At 39.0% G+C, this 15,412-nt stretch overlaps 1 protein-coding gene across 1 annotated transcript in view; it reads left to right on the forward strand.

Moving 5' to 3' along the window:
* The window catches only part of Rspo3 (R-spondin 3), a 65,041-nt gene that overhangs the window by 20,189 nt on the left and 29,440 nt on the right, over positions 1–15,412 (forward strand). The window contains exon 7 of the mRNA XM_010625747.3: positions 1,782–1,979. Within this exon, the coding sequence (XP_010624049.2) occupies positions 1,782–1,979 (198 nt within the window). The remainder of the gene's footprint in view (positions 1–1,781; positions 1,980–15,412) is intronic.

The raw sequence follows: 15,412 nt of genomic DNA on the forward strand, positions 1-15,412 counted from the left end.
CCTTTAACAAAGAAGAAAACTGAGACAAAGGGAGCTAAAATGTTTGCCCCAAGGACATAATATAACTCAGCACTGCCACTGTTGGCACCTGAACTGTAGCTCCTCACAGGCCATCCAACAGAAAGGGCCTTTCCACTTTCTAAACTTGAAATGCCTCCTCTCTTGATTCCTACCTAGATTTTCAATTGAGTGGAAAAACCATAAGCAGAGAAGGTACTGCCCTGATAAAAAGTTGGGGTGAAAAAGACTCATGTCACAACTGATTGACTCTCTGTGGTTTTCAGGCCAAGTTAAGGATAAACAAACATCCACTGGACCCAGTTTCACAGGAGGATATACTCTTTCTACTTTCTACTTTTCTACTCAAGATACTTGCTTCCTGTCCAGCTGTCATTCTGTCCTCCTCAATGCTCCTCTTGGAGAAGTGGAGTTGCTTAGGTCGTCACTGAGAAAAGACATCCCACTCTAAACTCTGAGTAGGGAGGACCATGTTCTTTCCATGGAAAAATGCCACAGGCCAGCTGGAATTACAATGAAATACAGTATGGCACTGAAAGGTCGTGCCTAGTAGGACATCAAGTGCAATCTTCCTCACAATTCCAGGACTGTAATCACTCCTTATTTGTTATTGTTGTTGTTTTGGCTTGGTTTGGGTTTTTTTTTTTTTTTGAGACACTTGCTTCACTAGTGAATAGCTAAAGATTTCTAGGATTGATATTGTTCTTTTTTTTTCATTGAGTTTATTGCTACATTTTAGGTATACAGTACAGTTACATTCATCATTGGGATCTTGTACCTTTACATGACAGGTCTTGGTTCTCATTTGTCCCCTGTCCCTGCCCTCCCTTCACCACCTCCCCAATTTATACCAGAAGGGGTGCTGGAAACTTGTTTTTATGAAGAGTCTAGTATCTATCTGAAGAAGTTACCATTGGAAGCAGTTCCAACTGTTTTAGGTTAGGAAGTTTTACAGTCATAAATATAAAAATAGCACCTTCAGATGTTTCTTTTCATCAGGAAATCTGTTATAAAACCTGGGGATATCCATTATTTAAACATTACTACATACCAAAGAAGGAAACAAAGCTTCAGAAAGCATCTACCCTTCCTCCTGGGGATCACTTAGGTAATTCTGTAGCCAGATTATCAGCTGAAATTGACCCAAAACTCACTTAAAATAAGTGCTACCATGCCCAAACCACATCCAGTATTATTTAAGAGCTTCACGGCACAGGAAGTAGGAAAGGCAAAAGATCTGGATTCATTTTCTGCTCAACCATTCTCTAGCACAGAGGTGCACAAAGCTGTCCCCGGGATTTGCAAATCAGCAACACCCATGTTAACAGTACCTGTATTTTTCACAAGAAGCCAAAATCTCTATGGTTGCACCTAGCATTCTGCATCTTATCAGGCCTGCTAGGTGTTCTGATGCACACTGAAGTCTGAGAATCAATTCTCTGGCAATTAATTGTGACATCAGGAACAATCAGTAATCGTAGCTGTGCTCTGCAAATTGCAAGGCACTGATCCATTGTAGCTCTAGTAGTGGTAGAGTTAAATTTAGAAGAAAAAGTCAACCCAAGAATGTGTTTACCTGACAGAATAAGGAGGGAAAAACTTGAAAAGACTATGTCTGCCTCTCTCACTCCCTGGTTTTATATTTGAGCAATCTTGTCCAACATTTTTCCACAGGACTTAACCTCAGAAGTTGAGCTACTTTTATTTTACACAACGACAGTGTTTGTGAACCAGCTGAGACCGTTTCTGCCATTCTGTTTCAGTGCACTGCGAAGCCGGTGAATGGAGCCCTTGGAGTCCATGCACCAAGAAAGGGAAAACATGCGGCTTCAAAAGAGGAACTGAAACTCGGGTCCGAGAAATCATCCAGCATCCTTCAGCAAAGGGTAACCTGTGTCCTCCTACAAGTGAGACGAGGAAGTGTACAGTGCAGAGGAAGAAGTGTCAGAAGAGAGAACGAGGTACAATCACTTTAACAAAATTTGCTTGTTTCAGTCCTTGTAAGTGGATGCATAATTCAGCTTTTTTCTTAAGAGCAATTTGACAATACGACTCATGTCTAAAACCCTAAAAAAGGATGAAATAAAGGCTATGTTGTCCTAAACTGCAAAATATAGATATAATAACTTTTAAAAAGGGAGTCCACCACTATCAGAAATTTACTATGAAAGTGAACGTTGAAGCTTCAGGCTACATGGTAAGCCTGCAGGCCACTGTCTTTCCTATGATTCACCCCTGGTGTCCGGAACTTTAGGGAAATCCCGTAACGTGAGATGCAATGCCATTTGGTACAAGACCATGGCAAAAACACAACACCAGCAACTTACTCCTTTCCTTGTTGCCTACAAATCCAAGTGGTACAAATAGGTTTGAAACTTCATTAGCTAAATATATATTTATTTTTAATTCTCACTTTATATTCAAATTAAATGACCAAGTCCATATTTTATAAGGAAATACAGCCATTAACGACACCCTATGACCTGGTTTTCACTATTTTCCATACTGCGCTAATTTTATATGTTGGACTACAGAACCTGATGTATCGATACTAACTGTGTCAGGACTTATTCTAAAATCTTATGAGTGCTGAAAGAAATATACCATTAAATCTGACATCTGAGGATGAATAAACTTCCATTTAGATGAATCGCAGTTGTTGACCATTAACACAGCACTTTGCCATCTTTCAAACTTCTGTCCCTAGTACCCCTGAATACTAATATGTTGTGCAAATTTGAATAACTCTTGGTAGTTATCTAGTGATCTTACAGATGATCCTCTTAATTATTTGTCTTCAAAAGAACCAGCATCCTGTGAAACTGCCCCACCTCACTTATGCGGCGCATTCATCCAACATAGTTTGTTGGGTCTTGCCTTTCCGGTGACACATGGCTCTCACCCCTCGGGCTTGCACGCAGTAGGGTGCCGTAAAGAGGATCTTTTCAAGGTCTATTCGGAGCCCAGAGGAGGACTGAGATGTGTAAGCCATGATGACCACAGTATCATAGAATATAAGAGTTCATAGGTATTTATGAACTATGATTGATGGCCACACAGTGCAGGACTCCATGCAAATGTGAACACTGTTCTTATGAGAAAGAATTTGGATAACCCGGGCTTCACAAATAAAACTTTTCCTTTTATTAAAAGAATTGGCTACCATCGGAACGTAGAAGGCATGTTGTGTGGTTTTAATAGTTAGGTAGAGTGATAAAACTCTCAAAGACATGGGCTGCTTTAAAGAGAACTTCAAACTTTTGTAAATTTGTAAGAGGTTTTGATTAAATTTTAATTTCAGGAATGAAAGTTGGCTAGTGAGAAAGGTCCTTCTGGCATTTGTTACCAATTAATTTAAAACATCTTAGATTTTAAAAGTTGTATTTGGAAGTCAGATATTTCATCACTCTGCTTGTTGGTATGTTCCCATAGCCCTACATTTACTTATGTTTACTAAATTTTCTTAACATTTAATGACTTACAGGTGGTCTTTGTTCATATTCCTTCCACCAAGATTCTACAGTTCTAATCAGTATTCAGTATATTTTCCTTTTAAAATTTAATCGACAAAAGGCTTAGCCAACAGAAAAATTAAATTTTGATACTAATTACATGTTATTTCTCTGATTTGATAATATGGTCTATTATATTTTGCTAGCTCTTAAACATTAACATTGAAAATGTCAGATCTTAAAACTACATGTGCTCACGAGACAGGTTGCAAAATCTTATATGCACACATATTCTTTGCTACTATTCTTCTCGTGTTTAGAATCCTTGTAGTGAGTAAAGGAAGGAGAATAGATGTAACTTTTGTAATATGAAATCCAAATTTGTATCTAATGTACTATTTGTGTGTACCATTTAGGGTTATTTCCCTTTATCTGACATACTACTTTCTATGCAGCTTTAACTTATTCATCACTTAGTAGCTTTAATAATATTTTCACTGCCTTTGTTTAAACTTGTCTCAAATGAATTATATATTTGCAATGGCAAAAATGTATGAGATATATTTTAAGAGATTACAAAGGCCAAAGGTAGACCACAGCCATATAGGCATGAAAACAGCACACTGAACTCAAAGTAAACGAAGAACAAGTGGACTTACAGTGGTTTACATTATCAATTCTTTTAACAGACTAGTGTGACCAGCTCAGATGAGGTGTGTGAGCATGCGTGTATCAGTGGAAAGAGTCAACATGCTTATTCATATGTGCATTCCCCTAATATACTGAAGAGAATTTCTTATGGATGGTTTTTAGGGCAATTTACAAGGAATGAAAGAAATTTCGTTCATGGTTAATTCATGAAAAAAGTTTCCACTAATTTTGGTACTTTGCAATCTTGGGGTAAAAAGACAGAAGAGTCATGAAAGGAAGGTGTGGAGTCTGCCTTCTAGGTACACAGGTGAGCTAGTATCCATTCCACTGGAGAAATACAAAACAGTCTACTAAAATGGAAGTGAATAAAACGGCCAGGGTTTCTACAGAGGAGAAATCAGTGTGAGAACTGTTATGTTATTGTGTTATTTGAATATATAGTACATTGCCTATGTGTTTTTTTTCAAAATTTAATGTAGAAAAAGTCTACTAGGCATAAAATAAAGGAAAATTGCAAGTCAAATTATAAATGGCTGCTGGGCAAGGTGCAGGCCTATAATCTCAGCACTAGGGAGGCTGAGGCAGGAGGATTGCAAGGGTTTGAGGTCAGCCTGAGACATAGAATGAGCTCAAGGCTAGTCTGCACTACAGTGAGATCCTGTCCCATCTCAAAAAACCCATATATATATATATATATATACACACACACATCTTATTCCTGAAATTATAAATATGCATTACATTTACTAGGAGTACTCTATTTAAAATTACAGTAAGACTGGTTTTTAAAGATATAATAGAAAAGGACAGTGCTTGCTTTTTTTCTAAATTTCAGTCCTCTGTCCTTAAATCTTTTTAAATATATTCCAATGATTTAGTTCCTACTGCAAAGACTTATATCAAATAGTCATTTAATTCAAACCAAGATACTTAAGATTTCCAGAGCAACTCATCAAAAGCAAATAGATGGATTTACAGGCTCAATGTTGTGTGATGCCAGTTGGTGGGGAACAGGAGGGTCCCACCTCCCAATTTTCCTGCCACGAAATGCGGCTGTTCTGAAGAGACTCGCGCTCTTTACATAAGGAAGGAGGCAGGCGGAAGGCTTTCTGCTCCTTCCTCACAACTGTTAGCATGCTGACCCTGCGACTGGGGTCAGAGAAAAGTCAACCATGTACAGAGCTGAGACCATAATGGCTCTAGAAACTGTGGCTCACTGCAGGATGATTTTGCTGCCCCGGGACATTGTGATCTGCTAATCATGCCAAGGAGAAGAAACTCCGGTGTAAAATCAACAATGCCTTGGTTATCTTTCTTGGGCTTAGTCACTTCCCACCCAAAAGCACTGCATGTTCAAACTGCAAGGCGGGAGGACCGCTTGCCACCCACAAAAACCTGCCCATGATGGGACGCCATGGGAACAAGGACAGAATCTCGGATTGAACAGCAGATCTTGCTCCTCAAGTTAACAGTCTGTTTTACTAGACATTATATTATTGCAATTTAAAACATTCCAGTACTGCAGAATGTCCAAGGATGTTTAAAACCCTCAAGAAAGGTAGTCTAGGGGCAGGGATGTAGCTCAGAGGCACCACATCTGCCTGGCGAGGGCAAGGTACTGAGTTTGATTCTGGGTACCAGGGGAAAAAGGGCAATCTATTGCAGAACCTAAGAGCCCTCACCCTCAGCTCAGAGACAGACTCCTCGCTGCCAATGTAGGAATTTTTTCTTAAAGGCGTAGCCCCATTTTTCACTTAATGTCCTCTGAGGAGAGGCCTTCCAGCTGTGCAGCCACTCAACAGCTTTCTATTCAGCAGATGCCCACACAACAGCTGCTGTTTCTTATCTCGTCAGTAGGTAGAGCCATAAGCAGCTGCCTCTGTCCTGAGACATGTTATGGGTACATCTTCCCTGGGTGTGTTACAGTTCAGTGTATGTGTACAGTAGGTAGTAATCACACCAAGGTAAGAAGCGTTTCTGTCTCTTCTAACACTAATCACTTTAATGAGTTTGGAGTTCCATACTCTCCTATTCCATTTAAAATACTTCATGGATTATCTCCACCAACAGTTACTCCACTGTGCTACAGAAAAGGCAGCTCATGGCTGCTCTGTTCTGATGCCCCCTAATTGAGCTGTTCTTCACACTCCCACCCCCTTCCCAGTTTGGTGACCTCTGTTTCACTCCATTCTTCTCTGAGATAAATGGGGTTTTGTTTTTTGTTTTTTATTATTGAACTCAGGGCCTTTGCACTGAGCTACAGTGCTATTGTATTTTTTATTTATTTTGAGATAGGGTCTTGCTAAGTCTCTAAATGAACCTAGATTTGGCTCAACTTGTAATTCTCCTGCCTCAGCTTCCCAAATTGGTGGGATTAGAGGTGTGGGCCACTCTGCCCAGCTGAGATAAATTTTTGATGCAGCTGTTTTCTCCTCAGTCATAAATGGTCAAATTAGCGGTTTCCTATGACTCAATATAGTACTATAACATTTCATCTCTAAATGTTTTGAAATAAAAGAAGCAAACCTATAGAATTATTTCTAAAGATGAAAATATGACAGCTTATGGACACTACAACCTATTTATTTATTTCATTTTTTGGTAGCGGGGATTGAAACTCGGGTCCTTGTGCTTGCGAGGCAGCCGCCAAACCACTGAGCTAAATCCCCAGCTCGCTATAACCTATTTAAATAATAGGCTTTTAATGGTGGTCCCAGGGTCCGATGGTCTCTCAAAGAGTATGTGGACATCATCTCTACAGATTGCCATAAAACAGGCTTCATCTTCAGATGCTTTTCAGTGATGTTCATATAAGGCTTGCTTTGTTTTCCCCTTAGCCATATTATATAATTCTTACTCCTGTTTTTCCCCCTCTAACTCCAGTTTAATCAATGAAATATCAAATTGGCTCGCAAACTCAGTGGACGCTTGTCCGAATTTTATATCTATGCAGATACAAAACTTGCAGGTGTTACACCTTACAGCTTCAGTGACAGGCCCAGTCTCTCGTTATTCTCTCAAACACTGATGTTTCAGTGGCCAAATCTCTGTGGGATTCTCTGTTGCCCATTTGTGGAGTGCAGATTAAACCGCAGTTGTTTATATGGACAGCTGAATCTCCTGTGTCATAAACTAGAGCACTACAACCAGCACCTGGATGGGTGGTGAAGGCAGTGAAATGAGTTACAAGGTTTCTCGTTAGAGCACATTTCACAGTCCCACTAATATTGTGGCGGGGAGAGATACCGGGGATTGAACTCGGGACCTCTCACTTGTGAGGTAGGCAACAGCACCACTGAGCTAAATCCCCAGCCCCACTGAGTATCTTTAAACCTCTCAGTTTAAAGAGAAAGCTCTGCAGAAAATACGAAATCTTTTTCTTCATGCATTACAGTCTTGATGATAACATTTTTATATTTCAATCAGCAATCATTACTCCTATCACTAAAGCAAAATTTGTATTATTCCATTTTCTAGGCTAAGACGTGGGGAATATTACTCATGGCAGTCAAAATCCATGGGGAATATTATGGTGGGAAATACTTTGCTACTACTGTTCATCCAGCCCCTTTTCTCTATGTGGTTGAAAGAGTACTCGGTCTTTGCTGTACTGGCATTCACCTCGGCACCCTGACTCTGAAGAAATCATCGTAGTCAGTGACCCTTGCAAATGCCTATACTCTCTGAGTTTTCTTTTTTGTGACGTTTCTAAATATCTACAGCTTTTCGGCCACTGGTATGTTTAACAAAGCACACACTGGTCAGGTCATTGCCTGGAGTTCTTGTTGGTCATGCAAAGCCTTCTGTAGCCCTGAAGTAAACATGAATCTTGCTTCTGTTTATATCCCATGCAGAAACCTTGTTTCTGTTGGCTTTTTCTGCATAACAAATAACTTCCAAAACATAGGCCTAAAACAACCACCACTCACTTAACAATCTGTGGCCAGGGAACTTAGGCTACCAGTCAGTTCTGAGCTTCGCTAGGCTTCTTCCTGTAGTCTGGTGGCTGAAGACTGAAGAAAGCAGGCGTTGGTTCTGAATTCCTCAAGATGGTGAGGGGTCCATGAGCTCCAAACAAAGAACCGGAAGTGGTTCCTCTTCGGGTGAGGCTTAGAAACAGCACACTTTGTGCCTCCGACGTTCTGTCAGCTTATGCTGATCACAAGCTTATCCCAGGCCTGATGCAAAGGCTGAGAAATAAGTGGCACCTGTTGGCAGAAGGGATAGTGGCCCTGCTTTGTCAATTGTTGTGCGTGGCAGGGAGCAGTGGAAAGTTGGCAGTGTTTGTGCCACAAGGGGCTTCCCTTGTCTGCAGTGAGATGGGTATGATCACCTGATATTTCAGCAACCTCTTGCCTGAGATAACTGCCCTTCCCTTTGTAAAAACAGTCTGTGGTTTGTGCAGGAGATGTGCCATGTATCAATTGTGTCCTGCTTTCCAACGTGTAATGGGCAGAACAAGAAGAGAAAATAGAAAGCCAGGCCAAGATACACTCATACACTCGACAAATATTGATTAAAGCACCAGCTCTGGGCTAAGAACTCTAAGGCACTAAGAATGTAGCAGTGAACAACAAAGACAAAAGTCCCTTTCATTCTAGGCATTAGCAACATCATGGTTTACATTATTCCCGAAAGTAAAGACCAGCTTACTTCCCCCAAAGTCTGTGTTGACAGCGTGTATTTCAAGGTTAGTACCACCAGTATCTGTTTTCTTCTATGAAAGACAGCTATTTAAAATGGTGAAAATAAAATATTTCTGCCTATGATTTGGTCTTGAGGCAAACGTGCATTTTTCCTGGGACCCCCATGTTGATGTGCTACTATTTGTTCGTAAGATGGCAAAATAGGGTAAAGGTACAGCTTGCGGCTGTGGAACAGAGCAGACTTAATGGGGCCTTTGGAGAAATGACCCCAAGACCTTGGCTTCCTTCATTCACAGCCTGTTCTAGCCAACCGAGATCCCTGCCAATTAGGAGGGTTCCCTGGAGAGGTACCAGAGAGCATCAGCATAAATTGAAATTCTGGACCCCCAGATATAGTTTGGAAAGGGCCTCTTGTCCTTTGCTAATTACAAAGTAAGCATTTCTCATCGAAAAGACACTTCCTCTCTCAGGCTGCGTCCTCTCCTTTCCACACCCGTAACTCAGTCATTTCTTGAAACTGCTGGTGTTGCTGAAACCTCACTGGCACAGAAGCAGCCCCACATTTGAAGGCTTGAAAGAATTATTCTCTGCATAGATCATTCTCTTGTTTGCTTTTCATCTACTCCAGCGACTCTATGGAAGCCTCACAGGCTAGCTTTGTAGTTGTCACAGCCTAGCAGACCAGCCTGGATACCTTCTTCTTTGGTTTCCAAGAGACATAACCAAGAAAATGCAAGCAGGTAACGGTGAAGTTCTGTGACGTCCCTGACTCAAGCTTGATTACATTAAAAATCATACTTTCTTGAGCACTGTGAGAAGAATTCATCCACTCAGATGGCTTAATCCTTTACATGGCCGTCAAACCAGACTTTAAATAGAAAACAAGATATATGTTTAACTGATGAACAAATCCAAGCGTAATATTTCCAGGCTCGTGTCTTGTACCAATAAGCTATCATTATTAACATGACGCAATGGAGGTTTAGGTAAAAGTCCTCAAAGCCTCTTAACCACAATGTCCTCCTCTCCCACAAGGTACTTCTCTATTTCATTTTCAATTCAGTCCCTTTTACCTTTTGTTCAAAACAACGCCCCCAGCACATCCTAAATTAAATGTACTTATTTCTCTGATTTTTAATTTCTCTACATTATTTATATGCTACATGCAATAACATAACAGAAAAACAACATACTAATTTACTGCTCACTGACAGTCCTTTCTTTTTTAGCCGTCTCACTGTTTTACTTCCTGTGGGTCCATCTCCTCCATTCTTTTTCAACTCATTCTTCATCCAGTTATCTCTGTTCAGGGGTTTTCTCCTGCTACAGAATATGTCTCCACTTAGGAAATCTGGATCTGAGCAGTTACAGGACTATATTAACACGGCTCCCCTTCGAAAAGGCTCCCGTTCTCGCTTTCCTGGGCCCTCATCCAATCACACGAAAGAATACTGATTGGCCCTGCTTGTGTCACATGTCCACCCTTTGAACCAGCCTTTGTGGAGGGAAATTAGAGTACTGTGATTGGACCGCATGCCTAAAACTGAAGCCAGGGACCAGTGGCATTTAAGAGTAGAGGTTCTATTTAGAAATAAAAGTACAGGTGTAAACAATACCCTTAAAAAGAGGTGGGGCGGAAGCTCACAAATAATGAAGATTAAATGAAGTTTTAAAATTGGATTCAGACTAGATATTCATGCCCAACATTACGCTATTTTTCCAGTTTCTCTGGATTTTCTAGAAGCATTTTTTATGGGAATAAACTGGCTTCCATTGACTATAAATCACATCCACTGCTGCTCTGAGTGGTTTCTGGGACTGATTTGTGCAGGCTTGGGATGGGTCATGCCCATTACCACTTCCAGCTGTCAAACGCTATCTGCAGTTGCACCAGCGTGGGTAATGACCTTTTGCTTAATTGTGCGCCAGGTCAATGGAACTTTAAGATTGATTCAAGCCTAATTACTGAACTCTTGTGTTTATACTATGCATACACCACTGGGTCATAGATCTGGATTCTGTGAGCCCAGGCTGCCATAATTGAAAATATGCCTTCTAAAGAGTTGTTTGTTTACTTGTTTCTGCTAGAAGAGCTCGTTTTTCCTATTTTTGTAAGGAAGCAGATTTAGGGAAGAGTTTCTGAACAAAGTCCAACTACATTTTCTGGGTCAAGACAAACATGCACATTTTTAAATGAGATGCACGCTTTTTAATAATATCACATTTTAGGCAAAAATACTATAGTAAAAGAATAATTCCTAATTCCAAAAGTAAAGCAGACACAGAAGCCGTGTACATGCTTAATATTAGTAGTTATTATCTAATTATAACTCATAAAGGGAAGGTATTCTCAGATTAACACTAATCTACTTTTTCATAGTGTCATAATAGAATGCTTATTAGATAAATACTTTCTTTTTTTTTTTTTTTTTTTTTTTTTTTTTTTTTTTTGGTACCAGGGATTGATCTTGGGCCCTTGCACTTGTGAGGCAGGCAGGGGAACCATTGAGCCAAAACCCTGGCCCGATAAGTACTTTTTAAAGAATACATATGCACGATAATGAAATGGCCCTTACAATAATAGGTACAGGGCCTCGGATTTAGCTAAGTGGTTCCCCCGCCTGCCTCGCAAGTGCAAGGATGTGAGTTTAATACCTGGTACCAAAAAAAAAAAAAAAGGATTATAGGTACAATTTATCAACATCTGATACGCTGCCTATGTGTTCTTCAATCAGCACAAAAACAATCAGGGATTTGTTTTATTTCAAATTTTGTTTCAACAACTCAGATATCATTTACTACCCTTGATCTTAAGCCAGAAGGCCACAGATATTGAAGTATTTCCTAGGCAAACCTATAGTGCATTCACATTTGCCCACCTTGTCAAGTTGAAATGTTCAAAAGAAAGTTCCATATTTAATTTTACCACCTTAGGCCGCTACTTCTGACCACATGAACCTCCCTTAGTGTCATCCGCTGCCCTCATCCTTTCCTCACATCTGGAATATTCCTTCAATTTTAAATACGAAATAGGGGATCCGCCTCCTGCACAAGGTCCTGAGTTCGATCCCCGAAAAAAGAGAGACATATTTGCTCTTAGAGTCATTATTTCTTCTCGTGTTCACCAAAAATAAACTTTAATATTTGCACCATCTGCCTAATGAACCAAAAGACTACAGAAACCAGAACCATCTCAGTTCAACTATGAGTTTGTTTTGCATCATTGTTTAGATTTTACAAAAGCTATAGCTAAAAGTATCCAGAATCATGTAATGCTCTTGTAAAAAAATCTTAAAGTAGAAAATATATAAATATGAGAAGAATAATCTCACTCTCAGAACAGTCTCATCTTGCAAGAAAGGCAATGTTAAAGGCTATTACATGTTACTCCTCTGCCTGTAGGAATGTGCACATAAAAAAGTACTTCCATAGAGAATGAATATTTTCTTTTAGAATGCACATGGCTTATTTCTCAACAAAGAGAAAGCTGTATCCTTCTACCTCATGAGTGTGTATGTCACTTTTTAATTTGCAGAACATGAGCATCTTTCCAATTCATTCTTTTCAATAGCTGCAAAATGTTACATTCCATGAACAACATAATTTATTCAACTATTCTGCTATTCATGGTCAATAAAAGTGTTTCCTGTGTTTCTTTTACTACTACAGCAAATATCCCAATTATGTTAATGAACTGATGCATTCACTTTCTAGCCAAAGTAAAATGGATGGTACATCATAGTATTTAGAATGTAGGCTTTGGAACTATTTGTTTTCGAATATCTATCTCTTGAGACTTTAAATGAACTATTTTTCCTGTTTTCCTCATGTATAAAATAAGGATCACAGTAATCACTTCACGAAGTTGGTGAGAGAGCTGAGGAATTAGCTCATTTTAAATACTAACATATTCTGCCAAATCATTTTTCAAAAACTTTTAACAGCTTATATTTGCAATATGTCAGAAGTGCCTGTATCCTTATACTCCTTCAGGACTGACTGTTGTTAGTCCTTTAAACACTTGTCAATCTGATACATTAGCAAATGATATATTATATTATAGGCATTTATTACACTATCAATACAGCTAGTTAGATATTTATTGGTTATTTGGATTTTTACAAATATCTATTTACATTTTATCCATTTTTCTATTGAGCTAAATGTAGCAGTTTTAGGAACTCTGTATAATAGGGACAGTAACCTTGTGCCACCTGGAAAGTAAATATTTCCTTAGTCTATTATTTATCTGACTATATCTGCAGTGGGTTTTACATATTTAAGTAGTACCCTTCCCTTCTGCAATGCTAACTTTTTCACTTACAGATTCTGTAAGCTGATGTGTGAGTACTCATTCAGCAAACATTCATTAGCAGTAATTATGTGCTAGCTACACCACCAGGCACACTGGTGTGACTGTATTTGTGTGTAGATGATGACCCTTATCCATATACAAGGGCTGTGTCTTCCCTGTATCCTGCATAAACTTACATCTGCCACTACTGTAGTAATTAAGAAGTCTCATTTGGAACTAATATTATTCTAGATTTCCTCTTGTATAGTAATAACAACATATGAGAGGCTGGAATAAGGATCAAAAAGTACTTTAGAGGTGCACTGGTGTCATTGGTTTTATTTTTTGCAACACATGACATTAAAGAGTGACTTTGTCTAATGTGCCTCTCACACAGCTGGTAAGAACAGAAGAAGAAAAGGAATCCTTTTGCCTTCTAGTATCTCGTGCTGCTGTATACGCTCATCATTTGTTTTGCTTTATTTTCATTTGTTTCATGAACTAATTGAATTGTTCTTTCAATTTGTGGACCTCTCTGGGTACTTAATAGTGTATGCATCACCTTATTAATTTTCTCTCCTTTGTCCTTCTCAGTCACTCATGCTCAGCCCTATTTTTAAACACTGAATGACACATAGTAATCATACATACTGATAGGATACAGTGTGATAATGTGACGAATGCTTCATTAGCCCTATTTTTAAACAGGAAAGACAGCCACTTACTTGAATTACCCCTCACTGGCAGGTGGAGAACAGTTTCCATCAATGAAATGGGTTCTGCCAGCAGTCTGTCCACACTGCCTGGGGTGGTGTGTAGTCTGGTATTCTGGGAAAAAAAACAGATTTCACTAGTATGACTTGTGCTGCTATAAACACGGGGATGCACACATCACCAAAATACGATGCCTTCAGCTCTTTCAGAACAGTGCCTAGAAGTGAAAAATACCTGGGCTAAATGGAACTTCTCACTTTCGTTTTTTGAGGAATCTCCACGCTGATTTCTATCATGGTTGCACCAGGTCACATCCCCACCAACCATATGCGAGGGTTGCTCTTCCCCCACAGCACCCCCAGCATTTGCTGTTATTTGACTTCTGGATCATGGGCATTCTTTCTGAGGCAAGATGGAACAGCAGTGTTGTTTGATTCGCATTTTTCTAATGGCCAGTGATGTGGATGTTGAGTGTGTCTTGACGTATTTATTGGCCCTTTATACTGCTTTTGTGTGCTTGCTTTGGGAGCACATATAGTATATTCTTTTATGATGTGCCTATGAATTCCACATACCTATTTTTTAAATGGGGTCTTTTACCTCTGGGGTCTAATTTTTTGAGTTCTTTAGATATTCTAGATATTGGTCTTCTGTCTAAGGAATAGCTGGCATATTTTTTTCCTGTTCTGTATGTTTTCTTTTCACTGTGTCGGTTTTCTCTTCAGTTGTGCAGAAGCTTTTAAATTTGATATGATCCCATTTGTTGATTCTTGGGAAAAATTCCTGTGCATTTGCTGTTCTTTACCTAGCTAATGACTTCAAGAATTTTACCTATTTAATCTTCCAACAGGTTGAGTTTCTGTTTTGATATTTAGTTCTTTAATTCACTTAGATTTTAGTTTAGAAAATGATGAGATATATGAGTCTAGAGTCAATCTTCTATGTGTGGGTAGCCAGTTTTCCCAACCCATTTATTAAATATTTTATCTTTCTGCCACTGTATGTTCTTGTTCCTTTTGTCAAAGATCAAACAATTGAATGTTCTTGGAGTTGTTTCTGCATCATCTATTCTGTTCCATTGATCTTTTCTCTTTTTATGCCAGTACCATGCTGTTTTAATCACTGTCGCTTTGTAATATAATTTCAAATGTGCAATTGTGATGCCTCCTGCTTTTGCTATTCTGTGTCTTTTCTAATTTCATATGAATTTCAAGTTTGTTCTCTGCTGTTCTGTGAATAATGCTGCTTAATTTGATTAGGACTGTATTAAACCTGTACTCCCATTTTGGAAGTATGGCCATTTTGACTACTGACGCTCCATTTTCTGATGTTTTCTTCCATTGCCTTTTTCAGAGTACTGTAGTTTTCATTGTAGAGGCCTTTCACTTCCTTAGTGAAAATTCCTAAGGAATTTTTTCCTGGTGCTATTATAAATGCTATTTTTCCCTAAATGTTTCTCAGTGAATTTCTGTAGGAGTGTCAGTGATTATTGTGCATTGATTTTGTATCCTGCTACATTATTGAATTTGGTTATTAATTCAGAGTATTTTGGTGGAATTTTTTTGAGTCTACTACGGTGAAGGATCATGTCATCTGCAAATAGTGATAAATTTAACTTCTTCCTTTCCTATATATAT

The sequence above is a fragment of the Fukomys damarensis genome, unplaced genomic scaffold, assembly GCF_012274545.1.
Source record: "Fukomys damarensis isolate Sample0158 unplaced genomic scaffold, DMR_v1.0_HiC HiC_scaffold_14, whole genome shotgun sequence".
NCBI lineage: Eukaryota > Metazoa > Chordata > Mammalia > Rodentia > Bathyergidae > Fukomys > Fukomys damarensis.